Raw genomic sequence first — 21,817 nt, forward strand, 5'->3', positions numbered from 1 at the left:
CAGTCACTTAATGTCTCTCAGACTCTGTTTCCTTATCTATAAATAGCTTAATAAAAAGTATGACATCTCAAAAAAAAAGAATTAAAACAAAAACAAACCAAATTTGTAATTATTAAGCATATTCAAACAAAATAAATTCACACAGTGGCCACATTCAAGAATATATGTCTCTTTCCACACCTTGAGTCCCTCATCTCACCATTATGTTAAGGGTAATATTTTTTGTTTTGGGTTCTCCAGAGATTGATCATTTAAAGTTGTTTTTCTTCACAGTGTTGACATTGTGTTAACTCTGTATCAGTTCCTGCTTCCTAGAATTCCCTGAAGCCATTGGTTTTGTCATTTCTTACGGTGTTTTCATATTTCTTTATATTCATATACCACAATTCTGCAATTCTTCAATTGAGTAGTTTTTTTTTTTCTTTTCCTCTTAATTTTCTCCATTAGGATCAGAAGGTTTGTTTGTTTGTGTTTATTCCCTCCCCATTGTCATCCTTCCTTTTTATCATTTCTTTTCCTCCTTACCCCCATCCACTTCTGTTTCCTCAGTTGACAAATTTCTGCTATGATGCATGAAGGATAAAATAACTGAGGAAACAAAGGTGAGCTTCCAAGCATATCCATTTATTAATAAGCAAAATGTGCCAATTGCATAACAAATTGAAACCAGGCCTTCTCAGCCTTGGCACTGGACCCCAAGTACAGGGAGAAACAGATGGTTGTGTGTTAAAAACAATGAATCAAACATGCTCCTGACTCTGGTTCCTTGACTCTTGACTTTTTTCTTTCTTGTTTGTGGTGTTTTTTCTGGCACTTGAGAGCTTTGAATTTTGGCTATATCTTTGTTAGGACTTTCCTTTTGGCATTTTTTTTGCTCCAGCAAGTGATTTGCCCTTTGATTCTAATACATATGGGAAGTTTTCTTTTATGACTTATTTAAATTTAATGTACAAACTTTTTTTTTAATATCTTTTTATTTACAAGTTATATGCATGGGTAATTTTACAGCATTGACAATTGCCAAATCTTTTGTTCCAATTTTTCCCCTCCTTCCCTCCACCCCCTTCCCTAGATGGCAGTATGAGCAGTAAGTAGATGTTAAATATATTAAAGTTTAAATTAAATACAAAATAAGTATACATGACCAAACCGTTATTTTGCAGTATAAAAAGAATCAGACTCTGAAATATTGTACAATTAGCCTGTGAAGGAAATCCAAAATGCCGGCCTTTCTGAAATCATCTTGTTGGTCATTTCTTACAGAACAATAATATTCCATAACATTCATATACCACAATTTATTCAGCCATTCTCCAATTGATGGGCATCTACTCAGTTTCCAGTTTCTGGCCACTACAAAGAGGGCTGCCACAAACATTCTTGTGACTCCCTTTCCCTTCTTTAGTATCTCTTTGGGATATAAGCCCAGTAGTAACACTGCTGGATCAAAGGGTATGATAACTTTTTGAGCATAGTTCCAAATTGCTCTCCAGGATGTATTCACAATTCCACCAATAATGTATCAGTGTCTCTGTTTTCCCACATCCCCTCCAACATTCCGTATTATCTTTCCCTGTCATTCTAGCCAATCTTACAGGTATGTAGTGGTATCTCATAGTTAATTTGCATTTCTCTGATTAATAATAACTTGGAGCATCTTTTCATATGGCTGGAAATAGTTTCAATTTCTTTATTTGAGAATTGTCTGTTCATTCCTTTCACCATTTATCAATTGGAGAATGGCTTAATTTCTTATAGGGTCAATTCTCTATATATTTTGGAAATGAGTCCTATATCAGAACCTCTGACTGTAAAAATATTTTCCCAGTTTATTGGTTCCCTTCTAATCTTGTCTGCATTAGTTTTGTTTGTACAAAAACTTTTCAATTTAATGTAATCAAATTTTTCTATTTTGTGTTCAGTAATGATCTCTAGTTCTTCTTTGGTCATAAATTCCTTCCTCTTCCACAAGTCTGAGAGGTAAACTATCCTGTGTTCCTCTAACTTATTTATAATCTCATTCTTTATGCCTAGGTCATGAACCCATTTTGACCTTATCTTGGTATACTGTGGTGTTCTCTTCTTTAAAATATAATATATGATGGTTCTCTCTGAGAGCAGGTTTCTTGGGGAGGTTTTCTGGAGGCAGCCTTAGTTTCAGTTGAAAGTAATCACTCCAAATGCAGCCAGGTGTTAAAAGTTCAGATCTTTTATTGCTTCCTCCAAAATAGCCCAGTTAGTTTTCTTAGAGACCTATCTCTCTGCTTGGTTCCAAGAGCTCTTGCTGCTAATCTTTTGACTCTGCCAGCTTTGGTTTCTCTTCTTCCAAAGGTCTCCAGCCAGCACCAAGGTGAAAGTTGGAATGAATCTGACTTGCCTCCGAGAGTGGGCTTGCGGGCTTCTGTATCTCCCAGAGTGCTCCTCTCTGACTCCTGGCAATGTTCTGAACTAACTAACCTGAAGCTCTAAGAGCTTCTTTATATATGATCTCCCAAACGTTGACTCTTCCTCTGAGGGAGGGATTAAGGGAGGTGTGAATTCACAAAGTTACAAAGTTAATGTTTTGAATCTCCCATACTTGTCAACTCCAATAAGTACTTAAACACTTCTTGCTTATATGAGCTCTCTAAAGATTTGAACACAAGCATTATTTCTATCAGTTCCACTTAGTACCTTGTTTCAAGTTCTGGCCCAAAACATCTCCTCATAGGATCAGATCAATCATACTGAACCATGCTAAATTAGATAATTATTGTCTCTATTAACTCTAATGACTTAACAGCTTATAAGGATTCTAACAGTGTACAGTGTGAAGTGTGGGTCGATGCCTAGTTTCTCCCATACTACAAACTTTTTTTTTTTTAAATCAGTTTTCAAGAAGTTCAATGATTCTTAAATTTTCTCTGCTTGATCTCCTTTCCATATCACTTCTTTTGTAGCAGGCTCTTTTTTGTTTTTTTGCTTCATTTCTTCTTGGTATTCATATACTCCTTGTGGAAATTTATTTTTTTTTTTCCTTTGGGTTCCTGCTTGCTGTTATTGGTCATTTCCAGATATATTGTAATTCTTTATAGTACTTTGCTTTTTTTATCTCATCAACCTTAGTTCCTGCACTTAAGGTTTTATGCCTCTTGTTTTTTTAAGTGGGGTAGAGAGTCCTACTTAGTCTCAACCTGGATTACCTGAGTTCCTGAACTGATCTCTATCTACTGGGATTAGGGCCCTCTGGAATAGGGTGCTGGATTTTCACCGTGTTTCAAGACACAGGCATACTGTTCTGTTTTCTTTATTGTGGGATCCTCATAGTCCTGGGAATTTCATGGAGCAGGTTTCTGCTATTGATGTCATCGGAGACAAATTGTCTCTGCCTTGTTTATGTAGAGCTAGTGAGGCTTCCATCTGGTTTACCTGAGCATGGGTGCTGCATTTCCCCTACTAGGACCTCCTCTTTTCCTTTCTCCTCTTCCCTCCTACTTTCTTGTAAATTGAGACAAGTCTGATGAGATTAAACTTCACACAATGCTCATCCTCCTCCCTTCTTTCCCTCAACTTTGCCTCTTCATGTGATGTGATTTACCTTATTTTAACTCCCCTTCCCTCTTCCAGTACAATCCATTACAACCTCCCTTCTGGTCCTCCTCCAAAGTGACTCTGGCTAGTGTCAATCCACCCCCTAATCCCTCCTTATAATTCTCTTAACTCCCAACATTGAGCCAGTATTAACTGTGAGAAGAGGATATTCGAAACATGCTAATAGAGTTTTTGTCCAATAGGTAATTAACCTTAAGTGCTTGGTTGTCTGATTCACATGCACCTATTCAGAGTTTCAGCCCTTTACAGGGAGTACATTCTAATGTACTCATGAGTCCATCAATCTGCTCCCAAGTTACAATTAAACCCTGTCTCTTTATCAGTTTGAGTATGCTTCCTGTAGATTTTCTTTGGGGTGGGGGAGAATCTTTTCCTAATATCTGCGCCTTTTCAGCTAGAAAATGAGAATAACTTTTTAAACTCTTAACAAAGTAAGACAAACAAAATTGTCTATTAAAATACTCACCCTATTTCCTTGTCACTGGGGACTTCTGTAGTGAAATTAGGGTCCTTGGTTCACGTTGGGCACCAAAATGTGGAGTCCAGGTTAGCTCCCTGGAAGCCTCAGAATTAGCCAGAGTCAGATAGGCAAAGTCCTTGGTCTTTAGGGGGAGGAGTGAAGGGAATGGGTAAAACTGCCACACGCTCTCCACCGACTAACCTCCCTTCTCCTCCTCTTCCTCCAAAGTGACTCTGGCTTATCCTACTCCACCCCCAATCCCTCCTACAATTATCTGTTTACATCAAAAGATCGAGCCAGCATAGAATTCCAAAATTTAGCTACAATATTCCTTCGAATTTTCATTCTGGGATCTTTTTCAGGAGGTGATTAGTAGATCCTTTCAATGACTATTTTATCCCTAATTCTAGGACAGCAGAGCAGTTTTCCTTGATGATTTCTTGAAAAATGTTGTCTAATCTCTTTTTTTCAGATAATTCTGAGATTGTCTCTCCTGAATCTATTTTCCAGTTCATTTGTTGTTCTAATGAATTATTTTATATTCTATTTTTCTTTTCTTTTTTTTTTTGTTTTGTTGACTGATTCTTGATGTCTCATTGAGTCATTCACTCATTCACTACCATTTGTTCAATTCTAATTTTGTGTTCAATTCTAATTTTTAGTGAATTATTTTCTTCATTAGCTTTTTTACCCCCTTTTGTATTTGACCAAATGAATTTTTAAATGAGTTGTTTTATTTATTGGCTTTTTTTTCCATTTCATAAATTCTGTTTTCAAGAAGTTGTTTTCTTTAAGCAATTTCTGTGTTTCCTTTTCCAGAACTCTCGTTTTCTTTGCCCATTTTTCTTCCAACTCTCTTTTAAGATCCTTTTTGAATTCTTCCAAGAGAGCCTTGTGAGATGGAGACCAACGAATATCTATCTCTCTTTGAGGCTTCACCTGGAGATATTTTCCTATAGTGTCCTCGGGGTTTGAGGTCTGTTCTTCTGTTTTTCCATAGAAGCTATCTATGGTCAGAATTGTTTTTGCTTTTTTGCTCATTTTTAAAGGTTGAGATCTGCTCTTGGGGCAAAAGGGAGATTGTTCTGAGCTTCTTCTACAGGCCACAGCACCTTCAAAATGCTCTGGGGCTGGTGCTTCTGGGTTAGTTCCCATGCTGGGTGGGCCTAGGCAAGAACTGCTTGTTATGCTAGGGTTCAGGGGTTCTCTATTTGCGTTGGAGGTCTCACAGCTGATCTGCTGGCTTCTGAACCAGGACAGAGTAGCCAATGCCATTGTATTTTGTCTTAGAGCCTCCCACTAGGTTTCCACCAGTGCTCATAAGCCTCTCCATCTTAGGCCACCCTGTGCTGTGCTTCTGCTGGACTGCAACTATTGAGACAGACCTTTCCCGAAGTTTTTCCAAAATAACTTCTGCTAGAAATTTGTTATACTCTGAATATTTGTGGGTTTTGTTGCTCCAAAACCCATGTAGAGGCTTGATCTGGTGATAATCTGAGGGAAGCCAGGAAGAGCTCAAAGTCCTGTCTACTCTGCCATTGTGGCTCCTCCCCAGCCACATTCTCTGCATTTTTCCAGGAATACAGTTTCCTATTGTTTTGGAAGTTTGGCTGTTTTTTAGTAATTGCCTGATGGAAGAAATTACTTTAATGTTTTTAAGTTTCTTGATACTTAATGGTGTGATTTTAAAGAAAGTTTTATTTGAACCTTTGATACCATTTCTTGATTTGCCCTGCTTCTCTATCTAACAAGAACTTTTCCTTTTTACAGAAAAACAATTAAGTAAAACCAGCAAACTTAATAACCAAATCTAGTACATGCAACCTTCTTTTCCTGTAGATCTTCAGCCCTTTAAAGAGTAGAAGAATTTACCTGTACTCCACCAATCATCTTTTTTTGTCTTATTCTTAAGAGGAAATTCACTCCATACACGAAGGACCAACAACCTGGGAAAATGTTGAAAGTCTGGAGTTTTCTTCAGGGCAGCTCTGACCATTCTGCTCATTAGGCTTTTATGTTGTAATTGTACATACTTGGCCATAGTTAATAATTTCAGAAATGATTGTCTATAAACCCTCAGTATTAATAACTGTAGGCAAATATTAGATGATATGATGAGGGCAAAGGAAGGACTATTCCTTTCATGTAGTGTTCTGGTTGGTTTTCTGGAGGTCTTTGGGCCAGTCTTTGTTTCAGCTGAGTAATCACCACGAGAATAGCCAGGGATAAAGTCCAAATTCTTTATTATCTCCTTCACAGTCTGTTTCCTTGCCTGGGGCCCAAACCAGCTTTCTGGAGGTCCTCTGGAGTGTGTCTTGGTTTCTGTGGGGGAGGCAGGAGGACCATCACGACAGTCTCTGTCTTGAAGTCTGTCTCAGTCCAAGAGCTTGTGCTCTAGCCTCCAGCCCTCTGTTTTCTCCAACTCTGTCCTATCCACCACGGTGGTGGGAGATGGAATGAATGTCTCTCTGAGGCTGAGGGCCTATGCTCCAGTCTCTAGCCACCACAAAGGTGGGAGATGGAATGAATGTCTCTGGCTGAATTTGTCCTAGCTTATATACTCTATTATAATTACATCATTGTAGGTGTGAATCTTGCAGAACTATATTAAGTACTAAGTACATGTACTGACCTAGAGAACTATTAATCACTATGTTAAACTAGATAACCATCGTCTTATCAATTCCTCTGAGTTAACACCTTGTTTCAAGTATGCTTCTCTGGAGTTCTAGGTCATTACATTTCCACACTATTCTTCTATTCTCACTTTGAATTTTGGGATTCTCTGTTCCTAATGGATCAATCAAGAGAATTGTTTGGATGTGACCACTTGATATCTTTTTTCCTTTCATTAGATGAATTAAGATTATTTTTGGAATCCACAGGATATAATTGTAAAAGAGAAACTGATTAGATTCCTTCATCCATATTACTTTCCATATTTAATTAGTTGGCTTGTAAATCACTAATTTTATGGTAAACTCAAGATTATATCCATTAAGGAAAGAAAAAGGCCCTATGTACAGAGGAGGTTTATTGGAAGATAGTATTTGCAATCAGTAGAGGTCTTGAGAGACTAAATATGACTCACAACATTTCCCTTGTTAAACAGAAAAAAAGGTCTCATTTCTGAAACTTATCAGTAGTGTTTCCTTGGTCTTGTTCCTAGAGATTTGAGGGCAGTAATTGGCTAGGTGGGATGAATAGCATAGGATGGAAGGACTCTACTTAAAAGGTAGAATTCTGTTATCTGTAGGAATTAGGGTGCTACCAAACACCCTTTCATTTAGGCTGAGATAAGAATTAACATAATTTTAGAAATGGATAGATGTTCCCAGCAGAAAAAGGCAAAATCGAGAAGGGCAGCAGATTGCACAGATAAGCAGACTAAAACCATCACTCTAAACTCTAAAACTAACTCTAAGCAGTTATTATCTCTAAATAATTTTACCAACACAGAGCCCTTTGAGATATGTTCTTTTGGATAATGGATTATAAAGCTTTTGCTTTAAGCAGTTAGTTGGTTTCCTTAGGATTCTACCCTCTGGGAATGCTGACCTAGATAGAGATGGAAAGAAAAACTCCAACATGATTCTAATATTAGAGAGAAAAGTCCTCAATATATCAGTATTGCTTCCTCTAGATATTTGGTGAATGACATCATTGTTATTTACATAGTTTCTAGCAGGTGATATCGATTTGTTTGCATTTACTGCATGGGGATTTTTACTTGCAGTTACAAAAATCTTAGATGGAAAACATGCATTTGTATTCATTATTAGAGGAGCTATACAAACCAGACATGGAAAGCATTGTCTGAGCCATAATTTTGTCAACACTAATACATAACCTTATTATGAAATTAAATAAGTTTTTAAAGGCTGTTTTATGTTTAAGATTATATTTATATAAATGATTATAAACAAAACATGCTGATTTTGAGAAAGATACTAAAAGGTAAGAGTCAGGGGGATTTGTATGTTAATAAAGACCCTCTTCCTGTGGACTATCCAAAGTTCATTGAGCAAGCATTTGTTAAGTACCTACTATGCACTTGAACCAGTAAATGCTTGCATGCTCAGTGAACTTTATTTTGGATAGTCTCCAGGAGCCACTCACAGTTTAGTAGGAATGTGATATGATCATCTGTGCTTTAGGACAATCATTAAATGGAAAAATGGATTAGAGTAGGAAGAGATGTAAAATGGGCAGGCCCAGAAGAAACTATTATGATACCATCTAGAGTGAGGTAATGAGGGACCCTAGAGGGGTGGCAGTGTCAGGGGAGAAGGGCACATTTTAGAGAGGCTGGAAAGGTGAAATTGGTAACAGTGTGAGATAATGAAGAATTTGGGGTGACTCCTAAGATGTGATCTGGGGCATTAGGGGGTTAGTGCTAGAGAGAGGGTTTAAGTTCAGTTCTCTCTTTTAGCTTGAGGGCAGAAGGAACTAGTTCATTTCAGGTTTTGTATCCTCAATTTCTAGGCACATTAATTGGTGCTTAGTGAATGCTTGTTCATTGATTGAGTTAATTAATAAAATAATAAAATAATATGACTTAGTTTCCAACCTCAAACTCAGTCAATCAAAAGGCTCCCTGATTTGATCAAAGGTAAACTGGAATTTGGGAAACAGGTAAATGGATGTGGGGCTATTGAGCTGAAGATTGTTTTTGTTTCAGGACCACAAAGAAGCAGCGATTTTTCAGGTACAACAAAAATGTTGATGAACCCAGCTAGACCCTGGGGAATGACAGTTAGTTATAGCTTGGCAATCATGGAACCTTAGAATGTTAGAGCTGGGAGGGGAAATCTTAGAGATCATTGATTCCAATCTTGTGTTACAGATGAGAAAATGGAGCTCAGAGGAGTGACACAATTAGCCTGGAGTCACAGAGCTGGCCCCGAAACCCAGGGTTTGACTCTGGTTAGCATCAGGGCTACTTCCTCTCTTCTGTGTTTCATTTAGAGTGCTATCTCATCTGGAACAAGATCCTTTTTATCCCCCATGTATTCTGAATTTGCATGTTCTCTTTTCTGGTAAATAAATCCTAGGAAATAGACTTTCATTTAGTCTATGGAGTAAGTAATAGCTAGAGTAAAAAGAAAAAGAAACAAAGTGCTGCTATAACTGGGTAACAAGGTAATGCTGGGAGTGATTGAAGAAGGGGAAAATAATCAGCTGTAAGGTAAGGTTTATCTTAGAATTCATTCAGCAAGCATCTCTTATGTGCCAGACACTGTGCTGGTTACTGTAGATAAAACAGACAACAAATGAAACAATTCCTGCCTTCAGTTAGTTAGCTCATTCTATGGAGAAAGGAAACAACTTGTATAAAAAAAATTAAATACAAAACATATGTGGGGTAATTTGCAGGGGAGGACATCAGGATGGGCTCTTGTAAAAGGTATCATTTGAGCTCAATTTTGAAGAAATTTAGGGATTCTACAAAGAAGAGATGAGGAGGAGTATGGAGACCAACTTGTGTAAGGTGTGGAGAGAAATGGAATGTCTTGGAAGAGGGATGGCAATAGGTCTGTTGGTTTGAACCTAGAGTCTATTAAAAAATTAGTCAAGGAGATATTGAGCACTGGAAAGGACCAGGAGACTAAAGAGCTCAGTTTGGGATTTAGAAATCAAAGGATGTTTAGAAGTTAGTGAAAAACTCTAGGGCCAAAGACGAAAGTTCCTAACACTAGTTTTAATGGAGTCAGGTTGCTTCAGGATCTTGATGTGGCTCATTGAGCTCTAAGACCTTGGGCAGGCTCTTTTATAGATGTTCAGTCTCACTTTGTTTCTAATAATCATAATCATAATCATAATCATTTGTGTATGTGCCCTTCTAGCTACACCACAAGTTAAATGACCAGGGCAGGAACCATTAATATTTGTATCTCCTCCATTATTTACAAAAGTGCTTTATTATTATTATTATTATTATTATTATAACTCTTTGTATTTTACCCACAGTGCTTTGTTTAACATTTGTTTAATTGAATTGAGGGCTTCCAAGGTAGTACACTTGAGACATTCAGTTTCACTTTGTCTCTACAGTTCCTGTTGATAATCTAAGAAGGAACAGTCACTGTGATCCAAGGTATTTGTTAAAGTTTAACTTTTTTTTTTTCTGTTTTTCCATTTTAACTCTAGGATGGTTCAGTCGTAGTCCTTGACTCTTCTGAAGTATCTACAGAACATGAACACACAACTCGGTTTCCAAAATCAGAATTAGAGATCCAGTTTACACCTCTGCAGCCTAACAAGGTGTCAGTGAAGCATGCTGGTAGTTCTGTTCCAGTGACAGTTAAAATAGCTAAGCCAAGGAAGAGGAAGAGTAATGAGATGGAAGAGGTAAGTCTTTCTCTGACAAGTCAGTTTCCAAAAAACATTGCTCATGTATTATCTTCTCCAGAATTCTCATGGACCTGCTGAATTTTAGTTGTATCTAAAGTCTCTAGAATAACACTTTAAATGTGAATTTTAGAAAAAGTTCTTTATATAAAAATTTTATTTATGATGGACCTGATACTTTCAGAAGCTGCTGGCAACTATCCTAAGCACAGATTCCAGAATTATACAAAAAAATGACCTGACACAGGCAAGAGATACGAAGAATAAAATTGTCAGAGTGAAAATATACTTGGTGCTTATGCTGGTTCTGATTAGTATGTGTACTCCCCTTTTTCTTCCTGCTCTTTACAGAGAGTCTAGCCTAGACCTTCCCCATCACTGTGCTGGGAATTTTTGTGTGTCCATGCTATTTCCAGTTACTATATCTCTTCTGTTATGTTTCCAAGAAAGAAGCATAAACCTTGTGCTGTAGCTTTTTATGGAGCCAAGGCTAATGGTTACCTGTGTTCTCTTGGCTGAAACACCATCTCTTCCACAGGTTAAACTTCCCCTAAAATGCTTTCATGAGACCTGTTTCTTTCATTGCAATGTACAGGGGCCCAACCATAATCTTCCACATGGGATTTCACTTTTTCTTTAGCATTCTACTTGTGTAGACCAATTTAAAATGTCAGACTTTAATGATCCTTGCTATGGATGTGAGTAAAAAGTGGCCCAATATTTAATAAAGATTTATTTATTTATTATTAATATTTAATATTCCAAGAAGCTCTACAAATTTCCTAGGGCTTGATGCAGCTAGCCCAATGTCATATGCAAGTAAGAATATCTGGAGGACTTTATCATGCTTTGTGAATACCTCTTCAACTTGGACTGTGCTGGATCTCCCACATATAACTGAACACATCTTTTTTTGTGGTTTAAAATAGATTTTTATTGATATCTTTATCACTCCATATCTTTTCTCCTTTCCCCAAGAACCATCCCTATGGCAAATAATGTTTTTAAGAGGAAGGAGAGGGGAAAAAATGATCAAATCAGATCACCTAGTGAAAAAAATGTAATATTATATTCAGTGTTCCATACCAGTGAACCTTGATCTCTGCCAAGGAATTGAAAAAGTTGTCAGATTTGTTTTTTAATAATTTCATCACATTTGGTTTTGATTTTGTGATTGTTTTTTTGTTTATATTGTTGTAGTCAAATATATTATTTTCCTGGCTTTGCTTACTTGCATTAATTCAAATAAACTTTCCCTTGCCTCTCTATATTCATCATTTTTTCATTTCTACAGCACAGTAAAATCCCCTTACATCATACAACACTGTAGTGTGCTTTCTAGAGCCTCCGAGTTGGGGTGCCAACTTTGCTTTCTAAAGCCCCCATGCTGGGGTACCAAAATATACTATCTGGACTAGCTCTCTGGAGGATCTTGGGACCAACCCAAGTCCTTGGTCTTAGTGGAGGAGTGATGAAGCAGGGACCCACGAAGATGGTCAAAGATGAAGTCCATTTATTTCCAGTCCTCTCAGCCCTTAAATATCTTAGTACAGTTGCATCACTACAGCACACTGAGCATGTGCTAACTATAGTACCATTATATCACCACAACACACTTAGCAAGGCTCACTATAAGCTAACTATAAGCATCCTACTATTAATATGTAAATGCATCTCTTACTGTAAGTATCTCTGCTTTAAGTAGACCTTTCCCCAGCTACTCAGGAAAGTCGAAATACCCCAAGGGGAGATGAAAGCCACACATCTTCAGCAGCTTCCCTCAGGGCTGAAGGATCTTATACCTCACTGAAAGTTCCCCTACTGTCTTTGGCTCTCTACAAAACACAATTTGTTTAGCCATTTCCCATGGAATTTACTTTGTCATTCTTTACAAAAAGTGCTTCCATCATTCACTGTCTTTGAGGACTTTTTATCCATCATCTCCTTGGGGTGTATTCCTAGGAAAACTTCTTTAGTTTGTGGCTATTTTAGACACGTGGGGGTGTACAGCATTTAAGGGCTGAATTATTAGGGTTGAAGATGGAGTGAAATTTTTGTTATAGCCACTAAAGAATGAACTTTAAAAAAAGTTGTTTTTTTCTTCTAATTGTTTTCTATATTTTATGGTATCTTTATGACATGGGAGTTAATAAGTTAATGTCTTAGAAGTCAGTGCAGAAAAATGTCATAGTAGACTAATATTGTAATTTTTTTTCCAGAACTTTGTGAAGCATGAAAATAAGAAAAATGTTACCACACCCAGATCTAAATTGCCAAGCTCAGATGGTTGCAGTTCTGTCAAAAAGGAACAAAAGGTTAATGCTTTAACTCTCTAATAGTAGCTATTAGCCTGAATTTTTTTAGCAAAATTTTAAAATGACAATGAAGTACCTTTATCAATTATTATTTCAAATTCAAAATATTAATTTATTAAGTTGTAACATTTAAACTCTATGTAGAATACCTTGGGTGCAACAAAGTTGATTAAATATAACAGATCAAATATATAGGATACTTTGTCATATTCAACTTGTTTTGTTAACATTGTTGTTCTGTTATTCTCTGCCTTCATCACCTCAGTCTCCAGCTTCAATCCCTGTATAGCCTGTCTATTACTCTTGTGTGGTGACATCTACTCCATCATAGTCCTCTACTAAGTAGTCATTGAAGTTTTCCTTCTTCTAATTTGGCCCATGCTCTTATCTCCATTTTAATTTCCTTTCTTTGACCTTGCCCCCAAAGAGAGCATGATTGCCCATGATTGTCATAAATTATAATCTATTTTCATTGTGAAAAGATCAAAATTAATATTACTTCTAGTTTCTACTATATTGATTTCCACTATATTGATTCTACAGTGTAATTGATTTTATGCTGTATTAATTTTTTTTTTATAATTAAGTCAGCATCTGCCCAAAACCATCTGTCTATGTCCTTGAGCTCAAGAATTAAGTTTTCTTTCTGAATTAGTTTAAAGTTATAATTAACAGGGAGAATTACTACCCTATTGTACCTTCAGCTCCAGGAAAAATTCTAGGACATATGATTGTTATTTTTAATGTTTCCACAAGGAATATTGTCCACCCTTGCCCAACATTGTATGGTTAAGGAGGGTTTCATCTTCTTAAGAAACTTTCTTAAGAGCCACAAAGTTTGCTATCTCTGGTCCACTAACAATATCCTCAGGAATATTCTTTAATGATAGCCCCACTTAGGCGCTTTCCTTGATGTAATTAATCATGTTTTTCCTACTCAATGATGTTATCTCCTCTAACCAACTAATAATGTTGTCTTTCCTCACTGCCCAATTCTGTTATTTTTTTCTCTTGTACTCTTCAAATTGTATGATGATTAGCAAACCCTATCTTGGGATCTTTAGTTATTGAGAGGCCACAGACCCAATTTATTGGTTACTACTAGCCTAATTATTAAACTGATTAAAATCAGACCATTATTTCTCAATTTACCTTAATTTTCAAACATGACAATTGGTAGACTACAAAGAGACTCAGTGATTTGTTAAAAAAACAAATTGTTTATACTAAACCTTATAGGAAATATCAAAGTTGTAAATTAATTTTGTATTCATTGGTTTTTAGTTATAGTCATTTTTGAGTTGAAGCCAAAAAAAAAGTTTTGCTATGCTATAATAGTAAAGGAATGAGGAAGAACTGTAGTCATTTAATTACCAGTATTTTTCTACCTTTTTATAAATTTTTGAGAAATAAAAATATTCGTGTGCCTGCTAGATTTCTACTACCCTGTCATCCAGAAAGGCATATTATTCTTTACGGAATCAGGTATCTACTCTTAGCACAAAGTCATCCACTAAGAAAAAAGATGGAACACTGCAGAAGTTTGGAGATTTCTTGCAACATTCGCCAACAATTCTTCATTCAAAAGGTTTGTAAAAAAAATTAGTTACATGGATATCCAAAAGTCTAGTAAAATTTTCCTGACTTTTCCCTTGAAGAAAATCTTTTTTTGGTGGGGAGAGGGGGATGAGGGGGAGACAAAGGAGAGGAGGCATGATCCTTGTTAAATCTCTTCCTCTTAATTTTTTTTTTTTTTTAAATAAAGCTCTAACAGTTTTTATGTCACACATGCCTATTGATTAAAGGAAGGCGTTGAAAGGAAAATGCATTAGAAGAAAAGTTGGTAGAAAACAGCTTTCTGGAACACACTGCGCCCTGGCTGCCTTCTCTAATATTGGCTTCTGCTTCTCTCACAATCCCTGAGCACACTCTGCCAGGAAGTGGAACATACACACTTCACTCACCAAGGAATTATTGATCTGGGCTCCTCTGCCACTATCCTGAGGCACCTTCTTATGAGGCGCTCTCTTTCTGTCACCATCCTAGGTTCTTGTCACTGTTGGCCATCTGTTGGCATCTAGGTGATTTATCTAAGAGTTCAGAAGTTGGCCTGCAGGTTTTCTTTCCACCCCAACCTCTGCCTAATACATGGGGACTTTGGCATCTATGTTGATATCCCTTCAAACTCAGATGCCTCTCCCTTGATTTTCAGCTACCATAGCTTACATCTTCACTCCATCTCAGCCACCTAGATGGACAACCACATGCTTCGTCTTGCCATCTTTCTGTAGCTTCCTTGATCTAATGTTCTGAAATTCCTCTCTGATCACAGTATCCTATTTTTTTTAATCCTCTGCTTTACTCTAAATAAGATTATTCTTTGTTTTCACTGCAACCTTTATTTAGTCTTTCCCCATTCTGATCCTTCATCCTTCCTCTGACTTTACTGTCCTTCCTTAAAATGCCAGACTTTATAGTTGACCACTTTAATGATATATCCTCCTCAGTCCTAGAATCCTTTGTCCTAGCACTGCTGGTTCCTTGCCAGATCCTAGTGCTGGTGTTTGCTGAATCTTTGATAATTCCTACACCTTAATGTGAGTGTTCCTTAAATTTTGTCATAGGTTCTCTTATCTTTGTATATTCTATCTTTTGGTACTCACATCTGTTCTCACTAATTAGAATATCTAATCATGAGAAGTTTCTTATTGCCTTTAAGATAAAATTCAAATCCCTCAGCCTGATACTAATTTACTTTTTGTTATTATTTTTAGTTCTTTAAACTTAATTTCCCTCCCATTTCACTTTCCTCCTTTATAACACTCCCATCACAAGCAAAATGTGTAACAAATATATAGAGCCAAGCAAAACAAGTCTGGCTTTGACCTTGTCTAAAAAAGCATGTCTTGGTCTCCGCTCTGAGAGGATGAGCCTGACATGATTCATTACTTGTCCTCTGAAATCATAGTTGATTATTGCTTGATCAGAGTTCCGAAGTCCTTCAAAGTTATTTGTCTTTCAAATATTATTAATGTACAAATTATTCTCTCTTGTCTACTGCACTCTGTATCATTTCATTTGAGTTTTCTCAGGCTTCTCTGTAACCATTTCCTGCATCGTTTCTTTCATCCCCATGGTATCCCATGGGCATATGAGATGTTCAAGGAGGACCAGCACTTCCGGTGTAAGAGCTTGCTCTGTCTTCTTTAGGGCTGCTCATATACCTTTGTTTTTCCTTGATTCCCTCCACTCTTACCTGTGGTTCAAAAACCGTAGGACATAGTAAAACTACCTTGGCGGACGAACTAAACTATGTTGAGAGTACTTGCAAGCCTTAAAGCAGTCATTGACTTAGTTGTCCCCTAACTTCCCCCAGCAGAATGAGTAAATGAGAATTATTTGCTCCATTAGACATGAAGGTGGCCAAATCAGGTTCTGTGGAGTGCTCAGAGGTTGGTTAGACATCAGAGATGCCAAGGTCATCCACTATATCCCAGGCCATCGCCAGTCATTTTGAATTTTGTCCTGTCACTAGACTTTGATGACTCTGGAAGAGAGAATATGATTAATGGCTTTGGGGCACTTCTTCATGAAAATAAAATTCATGAGCAAGTCAGAACATCATCTGTGATGCCATTAGTTGTCTTCAAAAAAAATGAAAGATGAGAGCAACAATTCTATCACATTTATATGACATAATTTATTTAGCTTTTTCCCAATTAATGAGCATCCCCTCAGTTTGCTACTCTTTGTCACCAAAGATCAGCTCAATATTTAAATCCTTATTTCATATTATTATCTTTTTATATATCCTGTCTTTTTGTCAAACTGATCTCCTAGTTATTCTTGAGATACAGCATTCCATTTCCTACTTCTGTGGCTGTCCCTGTGGGATACACTGCTTCATTATCACCCCATCCCCTCTCTCCTTACAACTTCCCAGCTTCCTTCAAAGTTCAGCTCATCTATTGCCTTCTCTTTTTTGATCCTTCTGGTTTTTAATGTTCTCTCTTTTTCCTGAAACTGCTTTGTAAAATATAAACTTCTTTAGGGCAGGGGCTAATTTGTTTCTGTCTGTATTTCTTAGCTCCTGGCACAGTGTCTTTTATATGCAGGAACTTATTATTAGTCAAAATTGTTGAGAGCAGGATTGGAAGTCTTTAATACCTTCTCTTTCCAAAGTACCATTTCAGGAGTCATTATCTCTTATATCTTTTCAAGGGATACACTCTAGTTTCAGGAGAGTTGTCCCTAGAATTTCTCTTCCCCCCCTCCCCACCCCCGTAATATAAATTGTTTTGTTAGATGAATTTTAAGAAATTAAACTTTATTTTCTAGCAAAGAAGCTGATGGAAAAAATGAGCCCTTCAAAGCTTGCTATTGCTGAGATAGGTAAAGAAAATGGATCCCGACCAAAGCGAGCTAAACGGAAATTGTATACAAGTGAGATTTCCACTCCTTTAGATATTGCTGGCCAAGTGGTAAGTAAAATTCTTGTGTCTGGGATTTGGCAGTCAGGAATATGTTAACATTCCAAATCTTATGATTTGGATATTTTTATCCAGACCAAATGTATAAGAAAGAAATGCCTTGTACGCAGGTATAGGAATGAATTTTCAAAAAAATAATAACCATTCTTAAAAACAAATGATAGCCAGTACAGAAACAGGTGGTGGACTAGATTTTGCCTGCAGGCCATAGTTTACCTGGGGATACCAAAAATTAAGAATCCCCAGCATAAAGAGTATGCTCATAAGTTTTCAGATGACACAAAACTGGAAGAGATTGCTAACAAAATAGACAACAGATTCAGTATCCAAAGAGTTATTGACAAACTAGCACCTTGGACCAAATTTAATAAGATGAAATTTATTTTTTTTTTAATTTTTTATTTAATAATTACATTATATTGACACTCGTTTCTGTTCCGATTTTTTTCCCCCTCCCTCCCTCCACCCCCTCCCCTAGATGGCAAGCAGTCCTTTATATGTTGGATATGTTGCAGTATATCCTAGATACAATAAATGTTTGCAGAACCGAACAGTTCTCTTGTTGCGTAGGGAGAATTGGATTCAGAAGGTATAAATAATCCGGGAAGAAAAACAAAAATGCAGATAGTTTACATTCGTTTCCCAGTGTTCTTTCTTTGGGTGTAGCTGCTTTTGTCCGTCATTTATCAATTGAAACTCAGGTCTCTTTGTCAAAGAAATCCACTTCCATCAAAATATGTCCTCATACAATATCGTTGTCGAAGTGTATAATGATCTCCTGGTTCTGCTCATTTCACTTAGCATCAGTTCATGTAAGTCTCGCCAGTCCTCTCTGTATTCATCCTGCTGGTCATTTCTTACAGAACAATAATATTCCATAACATTCATATACCACAATTTACCCAGCCATTCTCCAATTGATGGGCATCCATTCATTTTCCAGTTTCTAGCCACTACAAACAGGGCTGCTACAAACATTTTGGCACATACAGGTCCCTTTCCCTTCTTTAGTATTTCTTTGGGATATAAGCCCAATAGAAACACTGCTGGATCAAAGGGTATGCACAAATTGATAATTTTTTGGGCATAATTCCAGATTGCTCTCCAGAATGGTTGGATTCGTTCACAACTCCACCAACAATGCATTAGTGTCCCAGTTTTCCCGCATCCCCTCCAACATTCATCATTATTTTTTCCTGTCATCTTAGCCAATCTGACAGGTGTGTAGTGGTATCTCAGAGTTGTCTTAATTTGCATTTCTCTGATCAATAATGATTTGGAACACTCTTTCATATGAGTGGTAATAGTTTCAATCTCATCCTCTGAAAATTGTCTGTTCATATCCTTTGAATATCCTTTGAAATAAGATGAAATTTAATAGGCTAAGGTGCTATCATTAAATTACTGTTAAGAGATAAATACAATTTTAAGCTTGGTTCAAAAAATTCACTTCACAAGGGTCTGGGGAAGTATCAGGGAGCAAAAAGGAATATATATGGGAAGTTTACTATAAAGTAGAGAAGATTTTGGGGAAATTTGGCAGCTGTTTCTAAGTATTTAAAAAACTATCCTGTGATCTTCAGAGAAGCAAATTAAGGCTTAATATAAGTAAAAACAATCTAATGATGAAAATTGATTGGATCAAATAGTCTTGGAAGGTATAGGTGGTATATTCTCCCTCACTTGATGTTGATACAAACTGGACCACTACTTTGGGGATAGCTATTGTAGTGAAGATCCTGTTTTAAGTTTAAGTTGGACCAGTATGTCTTCTGGGAATCCATTCAACTCTGAATTTCCGTGATGCTATAACCCACTATTATTATCACTTCTGCTGTTGGGACATAAATAAATAGCTAAAAAAAGAAAATCTTTTCAAAGTAGGACCCAGTCTCTTCTCTACCCTTTCTCTATGAAATTGAATTATAAATGACTATACTAGAAGTTCTTATTTTTCATATGTATATTTGCTTGGTTGAATAAGCAGAGAAAGTTGAATGGAAATGCAATTATAGAAGAGAATTGAGCAGGAAGTAATCTATAAACATTTTGAAAGATCTGCTAGCAACAGTGGCAGTCTGCCAAAGGAAAGAAACTTGGAAGTGGCAGAACTTGGGAGGGGAAAGTAGAAGTTGTCCAATTATTTTGAAATGTTGATGGCTTTCCTGTCCATAAGCCTTTGCTTATTAGAATAATAGAATTTTAGAGCTTAAAAAAAAACCTTTATGGTAAATCTAGGTAACCACCATTACTTTGCCAGGAAGAGAATATGCAGCCCACAGGGAGAATTTATCCACAGTCACACAACATAAAACATAGTGGCTAAGTTTTGAAAGTTAGGTAGTTTGAGGGAGTTAGATAATTTCAGACCTGGTAGCAACTCATACTGTATTTCTTCTTTCTCTATTTGAATCTTACTTCTCACCCTTTGCTCTGTAGATCTCACAGCTATAAACTTTTCTTTCACCTGATCATCAGGGTCTCCAATAAAGCTGTTCACATTTGCCACTTACAATTTTGCCATTTCTATACACGTGTGAAACTCGGCATAATTTATGTTTCTATAACATATAAAAATATGTTTCATGATTCTTTTTGACTAACATTTTCACACTTTAATATATGGATTATTAGATGCTTTTGTTTTTACGATTATTTGCTTAAAAAATTATTTTATGTCTATAAAAATTGGTGTGTAGTTAATCAAACAGGATATCAAAACAGCAGTTATCTGTACCTGTGTTGCTGCCACTTTTAATTCATAATCATTTAAGTATAAATAGTAAAAGAAGTAGTAATAAGTGTGAGACCATTGTTCTTCATCAAAAAGTCATATAAATCTTAATCCATTTCAGATTTTTATGGATCCAAAAGAAAAAGAAAGCGATCACCAGATTCTCAAACGAAGACTCCGAGCCAGAACAGCCAAATAAGTCAGATTTGGAGAATATTTTAACGGACTTCTCATTCTTAATCAGTGTAATTTATACCTTACCCTTTTTTAAAAGATGATTTGTATATAGTATGGTTCCTTAATTCTTTCTGTATACATTCATGTTTTTATATATATACTTTATACTTGTAATTCATTAAAGAAGATATCAAGAACTATTCCTTTTGGAATACCAAGACTTGGAAAAGTAACCTTTTTGTGTGTACAAATTTCCAGGTGACTGAATATGAAGGTAGGAGGTTAAGGAGAATTGTTAAGCAGGATACTACTTCCTGACTTGTTTTTCCTTGGCTTTGGTACATGGAAAAGAAGCTCTGGTTTCGAAAGGGGAATAATTTTTAAAAATTAAGCATAAATATTCATGGATCAGTGATCTCATCAGTTTGGATTTCACCAATGCCGCTCATAAACTATCCCTGCCTGCCCATTCTGTGCTACACTCATCTCTGTCTTCCCATAAATTTTCTATAGGTTATCCATTCAAAATACTGAAATGCTTTTATATTTCTGATATCAAGTACCACATTATCTCTCAGCCTCAATGTATGTCCTGCCCATCTAAATCTTTCTATGCGTGACACATAACATTTACAAAAATCAATCATGTGCTAGTAATGTCAAAGAAATAAATATCTTTTTCAGACTATGTTTATGGGTCTGTGGTCTCATTGATAGAAAATTTTCTTCCACTGAGGTCTATCTTGAACAGATTCACACCTGCTAATCCTATATAACTTTTTCCATTAACTTCCATAATTTATTTTCATGGGTTCTGTCCATTTTGCTGGGGTCTTTATTGTATTTTTTTGATGACAACTGAACATGCAGATTGTTTACCAATTATCTCCTGCTCTACTTACTTGACCACTAAACTAGTTTTTAACTAATCACATATTTCTTTGATGACATTTGTTAGATCAATAGTATTTTGCAAATCTTATTTGTAATACAGTATATAATACTTTTCCATTGCCCTTTAAAGTTATCTCCAACTTCACGTTCTTAAGAGAATGATGTATGTATTCTATAGCTTTCATTCATACAACATCACTAGAAGAATATGGATATTAAGAAATAGGTTTCTGTTTCATCTGCTGTCATATTGAGAGAGGGAGATAACGACATGAATATGTTATGGTGGAAATGTGGATGTGTTGATCTTATTTGGAAAATAATTTGTAATTATGTGAGAAAAGAGGGAAGGGAACAAAGATTTATTAAGAGTCGAGTGTGTGTGTGTGTGTGTGTGTACACACACACAAACACAACCAGGTACTTTGAAAATACCTCATTTGGTCCTCACAGCAACTGTGGAAAACAGATGTTATTATAATTCCCATTTTATATTTGACAAACTTGTAGAGACAGAAGATATTTGACTTGTCCAGATCAGAAAGCTAGAAAGTGCCTGAATTTGAATTCATCTTTTCCTGACTGTAGATCCAGCATCCAGTGATCTAAAGCATACAAAAGTATACAAAAATATTCATAGCAGCTTACTTGTAGTAGCTAAAAGCTAGAAACAAAAATTCTGAGTTTCTCCTAGAATCATAAATTTAAAGTACCTTAGAATTACCACTGAGGTCCAGACAAGTTAAATGGTTGAGCAAGGCCACACAAGTAAGGATCAGTGGACTGACGAGTTGTTAAATTTGAA

General features: G+C 36.3%; 1 protein-coding gene across 1 annotated transcript in view; it reads left to right on the forward strand.

Annotated features, from left to right (window-relative positions):
• Positions 1-20,806, forward strand: part of KIF20B (kinesin family member 20B) — a 100,070-nt gene extending 79,264 nt beyond the window's left edge. Inside the window, exons 30-34 of the mRNA XM_051981620.1 lie at positions 10,202-10,402; positions 12,622-12,717; positions 14,152-14,305; positions 17,056-17,198; positions 20,063-20,806. Coding sequence (XP_051837580.1) covers positions 10,202-10,402; positions 12,622-12,717; positions 14,152-14,305; positions 17,056-17,198; positions 20,063-20,140 — 672 coding nt within the window. The 3' untranslated portion in view covers positions 20,141-20,806. The remainder of the gene's footprint in view (positions 1-10,201; positions 10,403-12,621; positions 12,718-14,151; positions 14,306-17,055; positions 17,199-20,062) is intronic.
• Positions 20,807-21,817: the final 1,011 nt, after the last annotated feature.

The sequence above is a fragment of the Antechinus flavipes genome, chromosome 2 (assembly GCF_016432865.1).
Source record: "Antechinus flavipes isolate AdamAnt ecotype Samford, QLD, Australia chromosome 2, AdamAnt_v2, whole genome shotgun sequence".
Taxonomy (NCBI): domain Eukaryota; kingdom Metazoa; phylum Chordata; class Mammalia; order Dasyuromorphia; family Dasyuridae; genus Antechinus; species Antechinus flavipes.